Genomic DNA, 11,915 nt, shown 5'->3' with positions numbered 1-11,915 from the left:
TGATAATATCGTATCGTGACCCAAGTATCGTGACATGTATCGAATCGCAACACTCATGCCAATACTCACCTCTACATTCCACACAGTAAACATCCTCTTTACCCCAAATGAGAGGCGGTTCTTAAACGACTCATCTGGTTAAATCGAATTTTGATTAAAGGCAAAAAAAAAAAATGAAGAAATAAAATTTTGGAGTATTTAAAATAGGGTTGCAACTAACGATTATTTTGCAAATTGACTATTCTGAAGATTACTTTTTTAATTAATCGATTAATAACCAGATTGCAAAAGGTTCCTTAAAGAAGAGTTTTTGCAAAATTAAACCAGTTGATTTTTTTTTTATCTTAAAGGCAAAATGTTTATATATTTTTGTTAACAATTACTGCTTTAATTGGGTCACTCTGTCAGCTAAAGACACGTTTTAGAGTCTCCACACTCCAGATAACGATTACTTAATTAGTTGATGATTATTTCAATAATATATTAATCACAATTAATCTGATTAATTGTTTCGACCTTATTTAAAACACACCTTTGTTTAAGATGTAATATACTAAAGTTGACCATGCCTAGTTGAAATGAAGTGTGTGTTAATGGAACCTTTTTAGAAAGATATTAAATGTGGCCAAACTGACATCAAAGCTTGCAATATTTCTCCCTCTCTAGAGTGGTTTGAGGAAAACATCCTGCCTGTTCACATTCTATCTGTGTAACGAGCTGCTGCATTCCCAGCCCATGACGACTACATCAGCTATTCAGCAGCTCCAAAATGCATTAATGAACGGAGCCTTGTGCCCTACAGCTGATTCACACATGCTCAGCCAGAGGCTTTTGTTACTTTTTTTACTAACTGACATGTTTTTCTCCTTGCTCACTTGGGTTTCCTCATCATCTCCGCTGCCCCTGTGACGTCCGTTGAACAGAAAGCACGGTGAGTGTCCAGGACTGCAGGGATTGTTGGGTTTCACTGTTTCATATTGCTGATTTGATAGCTGTTATAATCTGCTTTCAGTATTCGGAGCAATGGGAATTGAAGTATAAAAGCTGTGTGCTATCATGCTGGAGAGATTAGAAGGCTTGTAATTTCATCAGAATTGAAGAAGGACTTTGTCCTCCTTCTCTTAAAGGATTTGTTTGATCCCCTCTGCTGTCTCTCATGTTTAGCAGCTCACTTGTTCTTCCTTTTCCCTCTGTGATGAATATTCATGTTCTCTGTTTGACTGGACCTGCTGAAGTGTTTTATTCAAAGTCGCTTCAATGTCAGATGACTTGCGATGGGCCTGTGAGGTTCTGTTTCCGTAGGCCGTGCCGGCTGAATGGGCTCAGTCATCTCTGAAGAAATGGAGCTTCTGGCCCTGTTTTGTTTTCTGTGTTCTCGTCCCAGGTCATCTGATAGTAGAGTGGTGACTTTGGTTAATGAGTCACGCTAAGCATCTCTTTAAAGGTCAGCCATTATGCACACAGTGGCCCTTTGCCCAGACCTCTAGTCCATCAGCCATTGTTCCCCTCTCTTTTCTGTTGTCCGTGTTGTTGCTTTGGCTCTCTGATGGAGGGACATAGAAATTTAGGACAACTTGGCAGTTTGCAGGCCAATGGCAAGCTCCCTGCGGAAGCTTCTGGACTCCTGCCGAGTGTCTTCCCTTCTGTTGGCGTTTGGAGTGAGCCTTTTCAGCCCGTGTAGGCAGGTTCCACAGAAAAGCACCAGTCAGTCCCACGCTGCCATGCCCATTGGCAGGATATAGATTCTTCTTCTTTATCGGCGCTCAAAGCAGGAGCTGACACAGTGCCCAACGCCCAGGGCCCAATGCATATAGTTTCTCTCTGTTTCTCTCTCTCTCTCATGCTCAGGCCAAATGACTCTGGAGAAAAGGCCCTCTGTTCAGTCACGACACACTGCTCAAGCCCCTGTGAGGCTGTTTGTTGTCCAGTTATAAGGAGGAGGGGTGGGCAGGCTCGGGGAAACAAGCCGTACTCCGTTTAATTCAGACAACAGCCCGTTCTGTTGTTTGCGAGCTCGGTGGGTGTCAGGGTACTGTTTGACGCTGATGTTCAGCTGAATTTTAGGACGGCTGCTGTGATCATCATTGTTTGAATGAGGAGTGTTCAGGTTAGCTCAACATGCTCACTGTTTTTTGTTGTTGTTGTTTTTGGATTAAATAAATGAATGTTATTGGATTTTTAAAAAGAAAGATATATTGGAAGTAAAATAGATTTGTTCTTTTTGTCTTTCTGCAGAATAACTCGATATCTCCATCAGAAAGCTTGCGGACGGCAAGCGAGAAGCACCGCAGCTCTTCTGACTACAGCTTGGATTCCAAAAAACGCAAACTGGAGGAAAAGGACAGCATGAGCAGATATGTAGGTTAATAAAGACAACAGGATGGGGAGCAGGATTGGGTTTCTTTTGGTATTTTTAACATAAAGTTTTGGCCATTAAAGCCTCCTTGCAGAAGCTTTCATGCCTCTTTAACTTTAAGGGGAGTGGTGGCCTAGTGTTTAAGTCATAGCGATGGAATCCAGAGGTTCTGATTTCAAGCCCCACTCCCACAGACTGCCACTCTGTCCCTGAACGAATACCCGTAACCCCCCACTGCTCCCTAGGCGCCGCACAATGGCAGCCCACTGCTCCAAAAGGGGGATCGGTTAAATGCAGAGTTCATTTGGTTGCTCTGTACTTGTGACAATGTAATGAAAATAAAAGCTGCGAATTTTACGTTACAATCACAAGTTTCATGGATTTTACAGGGATTTAGATTACAGACTAATACAAAGTTATTATTTGGAAAAATGTGTATGTGAGTAAACACTCTAGAAACTTACATTTATTTTGTGCTCCATGTCTAGTTTAGTGGAACATCCCATGACTAAAACTTTTGCCCATTCCTCTTATAAAAGTGGCTCTAGGATGAAATAACTAAACTATTTTACTTTGAAGATGGTTTGTTTAGCAAGAATACATCTAAAAATATTCAAGATTACGATCCAGGTGTTCCTCCCTAAACCTGAATACAATCAGTGTATAACCACCTCAGCATGTCACTGAGGGAGCTGGATAACCTGTTCATTCAAATGAGGTATATATCTTTATCCAACAGTAAACATCAGAGGATGAAAGAAAACTGCAACAGACCTCATTAGTGGATTTCTTCTTCCCATTTCTTGAGGGCAGATTTTTAGTGTCGCTGTTGACAAATGATTGCAGATGAGTAGTGGATGTTTGCAGGTTCTTAACAGTTCCCATCAGCCTTTTGGCTGTTTCTCTTTTTTAAGTTCTGGCCTTTCACTTCAGCTATGCAGCCAATCTTGTTGGGTTTGCTGTTGTGTAAAACTCTCCCATTCCCCTTAGTTATTTGTCAGACATTTAAAGTTTAGCATAGTGTTTTGTATTTCAACCCAACCTTAAACATATCCAGACCTTCATTCCAGACCGGCCTGTTGGTTGTTACATGGTCATTAATGTACTAAAACAAACCTTAGGCCTCCAGAAAACAGACGCTAACTCTCTTTACTCAATGCTAACCTTTGATGGCAGGTGGTTGCAGTAAATTTATTTTAGGGGGTGTTTGAGTAAAAGGGGGTGATTAGAGTTGCAGACAACACTTTTCACTTTTTGTTTAAAAAAAACAATGTTTATGTGCTCTTTATGTTTGTTTATTACATGAATTACAAATAATATATTACTAAAGGTTTTTAACCTGACAAAAATATGAGAAACTCAAGTGTGAAAATGTCTCCTTGCTTATCCAGCTCTTAACAATTTGCAAACAATGTTTTCAAAGCTCTCCATGGGATCACAAACGTTTATCCAAAGTATATCTTCTAAGGTGTTGTTTTTTTTTTTCTAATCACCTGCAGGACAGCGACGGAGAAAAGAGTGATGATTTGGTGGTAGATGTGTCTAATGAGGTGAGGGGTCTATACTTATTATGATTAAGGCTATATTTCCTGAAGCTGTTGTATAACCATTAAAATCTGTTTGATTTATTTTGTTCTTAGGACCCAGCTACTCCACGGGCTAGCCCAGCCCATTCCCCACCTGAAAACGGCATTGATAAACCGCGCCCACCCAAGAAAGATACACCAAACAGCCCAGCATCTGTAGCCTCCTCTGGAAGCACCCCGTCCTCAAAGGCAAAGGAGCTCAGTCATGTAAGACAACGAGATATTTAAGGACAAACTAGGACAGAAAGGGTTTTTAAAAAAGGAATTGTAGGGATATGTGCAAATAGATGTGGAACATTTTCTGCTGTGGATTAGGAATGGCTGTCTGTGCTTTAAGTGCATGACTAAAATGTCAGGGATAATATTGTCCCGCATCAGGATCAGTCAGGTCTCCTCTGTTAATAGCTCAATGTATTTAACTATTCTGGGATTTTTGCCTCTGCCTCGCTGAAAGATTAAAGCTAAAGGGGATAGAAAAAGCCCCATCTCCATTGTGACCGTAATAGGTTTTAGAATAAATAGCAGTTTATGGCTGTGGGTTGTCAGAATTAGATTGGATTAGGTTCAGTTTGCTCTCAAATTGTCAGTCTGCACAGAGCCTGGTTTTTGGGATTGTGAACGTGCTTGCTCTCTTGTTCCCTTGACAGAATGACAAATCCTCCACGCCTGGTCTTAAATCCAATACCCCCACCCCGCGTAACGATGCCCCCACCCCTGGCACAAGCTCCACTCCTGGGCTCAGACCCATACTGGGCAAACCACCAGGCATGGAGGCTCTTGGTTGGTACCATTCTCTGAGTTTGCTGGAAGCTGCATTTTTTAATTATTATTATTTCTGTTATCATTATTATTATTATTATCTTAAAGTATGTGATTATCTTGCATACTGATATTCATCTCCTGTTTTTTATTTCTTTATTTTTTCTGTAGCAGCACCAGCTTTGCGGACCCCTTTGTCCATTGCTGGCTCCTATCCCCCCTTTGCCATGATGGGCCACCATGAAATGAATGGAGGCCTAACGAGTCCAGGTGTCTACGCTGGCCTGCACATCTCCCCTCAGATGAGCGCTGCAGCAGCTGCAGCGTATGGACGTTCGACTATGGTAACAATTCCACTTTTCTTTTTTTTTTCATGCTGCAAATCCCATTTTTCTATCCACATGTGACCCATTTCTGTTGGATTTTTCTTTTTTAATGTGTTATTAGTTTTTTGTTTTTCAAAAGTCTTAATTTTCAGACTGAGTTTTTCAATTTGCAAGCTCGATATGCATGTGATACCTTCAGGCTGACTGGTCTTCATACTTTTATGTCATGGATATAAAAACCACAACGCTGAATTTTAAAAATGTATTTTTTTTTATGCTATTAAGCATGTCTGCAGTATAGTTGGCAAGAGAACACAATACTTTTGATAGAGAAAAGGAAGGCTTAGCAGACTCCAATTAATTAATTGAAGAATTCAACCTTTCTGTTATAAGACATGTCTGATCTGAATATATTGCAAACATTTTAGAACATCAGAACTACATTCTCTAGAAATACACATGCAGAGTACTGTTAATCATGCTAACTGTATAACTAATATAAACGCTAAAGATAAATGCAAACATTACAGTTATTTCATCAGTAATTAAACATTGAATTTTTTGGTTTAAATAAGGCTCTAAGAAAATCTATTTTCAGTGATTTTCTTGTGTTGTCTTATACTATTTTTCTAAGAGACATTGGTAGAGCTGCAAATAATGATTATATTGCTAATCGATTAATCTGTCGATAATTTTTTTAAATTAATAATCAGATGGCAAAGGATTCTTAAAGGAGATTTTTTTGCTGAATCAAACCAGGTGAAACAAATTTTCCACTTAAGGAGTTCTTGGTAGATCATATTAACAGAACAAAATTCAAAATAAGTATTTTTTTTGCAGGTTTTGTATAATTACTCCTCTAATCGATTAATCACGATTAATCCAATTATTTTTACATCACTAGACATTTATACAGGCAAAATCAAACCTTTCCAACAACCCCAGATTGAAAATTTAGTGAAACATTTGATTAATGCGGTTCTCCCTGTAGCCTTAGAGCAGAGTTTCCTTTGATCACTGATCTGTAACCTCATACATCTATATCCTCTCATCTTTTAGGGGTTTGATCCTCACACTCATATGAGAGCCCCAGGCCTTCCAGCCAGCCTCACGTCTATTTCTGGGGGGAAACCGTAAGTGTCTCTCCAAAGGTGTAGGTGTCACACTTCAAAATCCAACAACTTTAAACCTGCATCATCTTTCTTTCTGTAGTGCATACTCCTTCCACGTAAGCGCAGATGGCCAGATGCAACCTGTACCCTTCCCGCCTGATGCCCTGATTGGACCGGGTATTCCACGTCACGCACGTCAGATCAACACGCTTAGCCACGGCGAAGTGGTGTGTGCTGTCACCATTAGCAACCCCACACGTCATGTTTACACCGGCGGTAAGGGCTGCGTCAAAATCTGGGACATCAGCCAGCCAGGCAGCAAAAGCCCCGTTTCCCAACTGGACTGTCTGGTAAGAACCCTATACTGAATCACTTTACACTCCTTAGTGACAATTTTTAATAAGCTGCAATGGCATAATCTTCTCCATTATTTCCATACCAGAAATTTGTATTCATCAAAACATAGTAAAGGAATACTTAAATAAGAGTTTTGTGCTTTCATGTGTAATTCCAAAAATTTCAGACATAAGATCCAACAAATGATCCAAATTTGTTTGATTTGATTTAAATCCACTACTAGATGACCCTCTGATTGGTTAGGAGTCTGTTTTTGAAGAAGTCACCTTCTCCCTGTTATTTATCTCCCTGGTATAACTATACTATTCAGATGATTTTTAACAGCAGAACAACATTTTTTGCAAAGAAGATGGAAATAGCTAAATATTCTGAAGATTTCTGTCTGTAAAATGTCATTTTAATTGTGGTTGTGATCAGCTAAAGGAACCCCCTTTGGTTGTTTTCTTCTGTGGATTTTCCTCCAGATTTGTTTCTAATTCTCTGCACTGTATTGATCGGCTTTTGTCCTCTGTGCCACAGAACAGGGATAACTACATCCGATCCTGTAAGCTCCTGCCTGATGGCCGCACATTGATTGTTGGAGGCGAGGCCAGCACTTTGACCATCTGGGACCTGGCCTCTCAGACGCCTCGCATCAAGGCCGAGCTCACCTCATCGGCCCCGGCGTGCTACGCCTTGGCCATCAGCCCTGACGCCAAGGTCTGCTTCTCCTGTTGCAGTGATGGAAACATCGCCGTTTGGGACCTGCACAACCAGACCCTTGTTAGGTAGGGGGAAAAATATATGTATTCCCAGTGTGCGGATTTTGGCTCTGTAACAGAGCTGCTCTTGTGTGAGCCACTTTTAAAGAGGATGTCAATACATGTTTGTGTGCTTTCTTACTCTAAATGCAGGCAGTTCCAGGGTCATACAGATGGTGCTAGCTGCATTGACATTTCCCATGATGGCACTAAACTGTGGACAGGCGGCCTCGATAACACTGTTCGCTCTTGGGATCTTAGAGAGGGTCGACAGCTGCAGCAGCACGACTTCACTTCACAGGTACAATCATTAAATACCACACATGTAACCCATAAATATATTGCTTTATATAGTGTCTGAACTATTAATAATCACTGTTCCATCCCCAGATCTTCTCCTTGGGCTACTGTCCGACCGGAGAGTGGCTTGCTGTTGGGATGGAGAGCAGCAACGTGGAGGTGCTTCACCATTCAAAGCCTGACAAATATCAGCTCCACCTACATGAAAGCTGCGTCCTCTCACTCAAGTTCGCCTACTGTGGTACGAGCAAACCTACTTAAAAGGAACAGGGAATAATACAATACTATTTACCCTCCATACTCTTTTAAAGATAGAACTTTAAGCTCTAATGTTCTTTAATGTGTTTTTGGGAGGGGGTGAACTAACACATAAAGAGGAATTAAAGCGAGATAATTTATTTTCTTTAACCTGGAAACCACTTTACTAAGATAACTTTTCATAAGTCCTCTGCATGAATGAATTGTTTCAGCTTGAAATGAACCTTTTATTTAGCAGTTATTTATATGGATGGATATGAATATTGGGCAGACATAGAATTAGATCTGTAGGATGTAGTAGGAGACTAGTCCGGGGGTTAACTGTATACACAGAGCCAGAGCTACAGTGGAGGGATTAACATCGGGGATGTTCTTTTGAGATACACAAATGGTTGTTGCAAGATTTTTAATGAGAAAATCTTTTAAATCTTCAAAAAAATCCAACCCAAAACGAGATCTTTTTTAATGCATTTTTCTTTTTTGCTTTAATTGGGACTATAAAATGTTCTAGACTTAGAAAATGGTCGGCCCAAAACGGTAAAAAGTGAAACATCTTGATTTTACTAAGGCTAAACTGTGATCAAAAACTTCTGGGATTAGAATTATTGATTATTCTTTTTTTTCTGAAAATATCACACTGCTTTGTTTATATCTTTTTAGAAGGGGAATGTTCAGTGTTTTTAGTTTTGTAGATTAAAAGTACAGGAAAAAAAATGGACTCAACAAGTCCAAAATCATGGCCACCATTTGTTTGGATCAAAGCATATGTGAAAGAAACTTAAATCCAAGTTGTAATTATGAATCCATTATTAAATACTGTAATTTTTAAAATGTGTTTTCGCATCCTCTAAGTGGATATAAAAAAAAAAATAAAAAATTTAAGATGCATTTTGCCAATTTTGCCTTGGAATGACCATTTGGTTCATGAGCAGGTTGAAAACCAAGCTAAATCTCTAGCAGTTGCTCCGCAGATTTAACCAGCTCTCTCATTGGTTAGACAGCCACATTTGGATAACAAAATGACCTGATCACTTTCTATCCAGAATTTCAGTGGAAACCACAAATCGGGCAAAGCAAGAGTTAACCAGTTAGGTTAGGTTTAACTTTGTTTTCATTGTGCTCAGGGACCAGAACGGAAAAGGGGAACCGTGACTCAGTGAATCTACTGGTCCTCCATAGTTTGCAGAATGAGGATAGGCAATATTTTCAGATGTGCAATGCGGGTAGAAAGCTTTGCACATCTGAACAGCCGCGACCAAAGAAAAGGAAACTAATGAACAGTTTCAGGTTGATTAAACACAAATATTTGTGTCACTTAAAAATTTCATTTGTAAAAAATAAACGTGGATATCATTAAACCACTTTCTTTTGGTCTATCATAAGAAATGCCAGTTAAATACATCATAGTTTGTGGGGGCAATTTAAAACATTTTAGGGTGCAGATACTTTTTTCTTGACCTGCATTTGCTTTAAGAGCTAAAAGTTGGGTTTTTTGGGTTGGGGTGGTTGGTTTTTGTCTCAGGCTTGGAAATGTAACGAGTTTTGCTATGAAGGTATTTCCCTGCATCTCATTGGTTCAAAAAAGGCCTGATGTCACTTCCGTTTTCTTTGCAGGTAAATGGTTTGTAAGCACTGGGAAGGACAATCTGTTGAATGCTTGGAGGACTCCTTATGGCGCCAGCATATTCCAGGTATGCGGATCAATACACTTTGTCTGTAGCCAGAGCCAAAAGAACACACTGCCTTCTCCTTGCGGAAGGACACACCGACCGCTGCCTAACCAGGCCACCCTATCAGTGAAAAGTGAAACTGAATAATTGACCTTACAAAGGAGTCTTTTTGAAGGCCAAACCTTGTTGTCACTGCAGGCTAATCTTTCTGCCCCCGCAGTCATTTAATCCTCCCCACTTAACTTTGAATGGGCCACTGTATATTAATGCAGTTTTATCTTCTTCTCTTTAACAGTCCAAGGAATCCTCTTCGGTCCTGAGCTGTGACATCTCAACGGATGACAAGTACATCGTGACTGGCTCTGGTGACAAGAAGGCCACAGTGTATGAAGTGATCTATTAGCAGTGCTTTGGATGGGAGCATGCACATGCTTAGGAACAGCACGCTCTTCCTCCGCCTATCTTCTCCCTAACGGACAACATGAATTCCGCTATGCGGGACAGGAAGTTTGGCAGTGCCAGACTAATATGGATGCCGGCGCTGCTTTGGACCTGGATTTTTATGTCTGATTAAAACACTTGTACAGCAACAAAGTTTCTGCAAAGGCACTAAGAGAAAGGAAATAAGACGAAAAATGTCGATTTCTTTTTTTTTTTTTTCTCTCCTTCGTTGGATTTTTCTTTTTTTTTTAACCTTTTTGACTATGGATAAAGTTCCATGAAAGCTAGAAGCGGCGCTTCTCTCCGGAGCTTTTCCTCGGAGGTCCTGTGAAAAGTGTACATAATGGAGTAATAAATGGCCTTTTATAGATTTATATTTTGGTGTCCAATTTCGCTTGTGATGGTTCTTTCTTGTTCTCTGTGATTTTCTGTCCCCTTTGGGGATGGAAATTAGATTAGGACTTTGTAAGAGGATATTCTGTTTCCTTCCCCTCCTCCCCCCCCGTAGCATTTTTTTTCCCCCATGTTCTTTGTCAAGAGCAACCTTTTTCGGAAATCTAATTTGGACGGGTTTTTTTCGGACAACAGCTCCTTTTTTTTCCTTCTCCTATTTGGTACAAAACAGATGCTCCAAGGAGTATAGCCACACAGAACTCCAGAAAACGTCCCGCTGACCCCCACCGGCCCTGACTGGAGGAAGGAGAAATTCATTGTTTTCAGTTTCATTAGCCCACTGGCTTTGGTCAGCAGAAACTCAACTCTGAAATGAAGATCTGTCACTTAACACTGGCTGCTTTCAGTAACACCAAAATGGATAACTAACAACCGGAAGACTGATGGATTTCCTAAAAGCCAGCCGTGACTTGAGCTCCGTCTGTTGACTCAACCATTGTATGAAAAATTCATTGCACCGCTCTGCAAAGTCATCAGTCTGTGCAAGTTAATTATTGCCTTTCTTGTTTTGACGGCCTGTGACTGATATGCAAGGCTTGCTTGGTTACACATTTAGATGGCGAGCAAAGCCACGCCCACTTTTTACATCCTGGGTATACAGTTTGCTTTCTTTAACATTGACAATACTCTGCCTGGGAAAACTCTTACAGGAATGGTCTCTGCATAAACTGTGTCGCATACACGTGTCACCCATAAGGACTGTACAGTAGGCAGTTGTTGATAAGTCAATAAACTGTATTTATATAAAATATAATCTTGACTCAATTTCTGAAGAGACGTTTTCTTGCTGGTTATAATAGTGTTTAGAGAATAGCTGAAGGTTTTATCTTCAAGATAGTTAAAGCAGAACAATACCACAAAATTAGCAATAAAAGGGCAAATCCAACTCTGTTTTCGTGACAAAATCTGCATTCCAGCTCCCTTAAAATAGTATAGTATTGATGTTTATAGCTAATTCTAATTTATTTTGTTATTTGGGTTTTGAATGCCAACAAGGCTCCTGTATTACTGTGTCGGATATTGTTTAATGGACAAAAAGGTCAGTTTACTCTTGGACTAAAACTAACAAGCCTATTATTTCAATACTGTATGTGAGTTTTTAGTTGAGCCTTTGGGCGTCATTTGTTCCAAGGGAATGAAGCTAAACTTATGCTGACTTTTGATGTCTGCCCATCAATCTTTGCGACAAATTCAATTAACTCAATCTGAAGGGGCAGCTCGTTTATTTCTTATATATGAAACACAGGGTATAAATATACACAACTCTTGATATCGCATGTTAAGATGTGTTTTTCTAAATGGGACTATATCATTCAAAACACCATCATATCATCCACATTTACAATTTCAAATAAAACATATATCTATTGGGTGATGAAAAATCAGTGAAGGCAAACTGTTAAAAATATTTATGTTTTTGTTTTTATACTTTAAACGCAATTTGATTTGATTTTTAACATAATTTTCTTTTATAGGAGTCTTATCAGCATCACTATTTCCTCACTTTAATTTTCAGAGGTTCTTCAGATCTATCAAACTGTATTCGGCTCAATCTGA

General features: G+C 39.7%; 1 protein-coding gene across 5 annotated transcripts in view; it reads left to right on the top strand.

Annotated features, from left to right (window-relative positions):
- LOC107097849 (protein groucho-2) overlaps positions 1 to 11,202 on the top strand; it is a 27,850-nt gene extending 16,648 nt beyond the window's left edge. For 2 of the 5 annotated variants that reach the window (XM_015395164.1, XM_015395165.1), the window contains exons 9-21: positions 924 to 931; positions 2,236 to 2,358; positions 3,856 to 3,906; positions 3,997 to 4,149; positions 4,590 to 4,722; positions 4,873 to 5,045; positions 6,087 to 6,160; positions 6,240 to 6,489; positions 7,016 to 7,263; positions 7,390 to 7,537; positions 7,627 to 7,777; positions 9,409 to 9,485; positions 9,760 to 11,194. In XM_015395164.1, the coding sequence (XP_015250650.1) occupies positions 924 to 931; positions 2,236 to 2,358; positions 3,856 to 3,906; positions 3,997 to 4,149; positions 4,590 to 4,722; positions 4,873 to 5,045; positions 6,087 to 6,160; positions 6,240 to 6,489; positions 7,016 to 7,263; positions 7,390 to 7,537; positions 7,627 to 7,777; positions 9,409 to 9,485; positions 9,760 to 9,867 (1,697 nt within the window). In that variant the 3' untranslated portion in view covers positions 9,868 to 11,194. Of the gene's footprint in view, positions 1 to 923; positions 932 to 2,235; positions 2,359 to 3,855; positions 3,907 to 3,996; positions 4,150 to 4,589; positions 4,723 to 4,872; positions 5,046 to 6,086; positions 6,161 to 6,239; positions 6,490 to 7,015; positions 7,264 to 7,389; positions 7,538 to 7,626; positions 7,778 to 9,408; positions 9,486 to 9,759 lie in introns of all 5 variants that reach the window. The other 3 variants (XM_015395169.1, XM_015395168.1, XM_015395167.1) reach the window with 3 other exon arrangements.
- The last annotated feature ends 713 nt before the right edge of the window (positions 11,203 to 11,915 follow it).

The sequence above is a fragment of the Cyprinodon variegatus genome, unplaced genomic scaffold (genome assembly GCF_000732505.1).
Source record: "Cyprinodon variegatus isolate N-32 unplaced genomic scaffold, C_variegatus-1.0 Scaffold728, whole genome shotgun sequence".
NCBI lineage: Eukaryota > Metazoa > Chordata > Actinopteri > Cyprinodontiformes > Cyprinodontidae > Cyprinodon > Cyprinodon variegatus.
The sequence above is the reverse complement of the archived record's forward strand: the minus strand, read 5'-3'. Positions and strand labels throughout refer to the sequence as shown.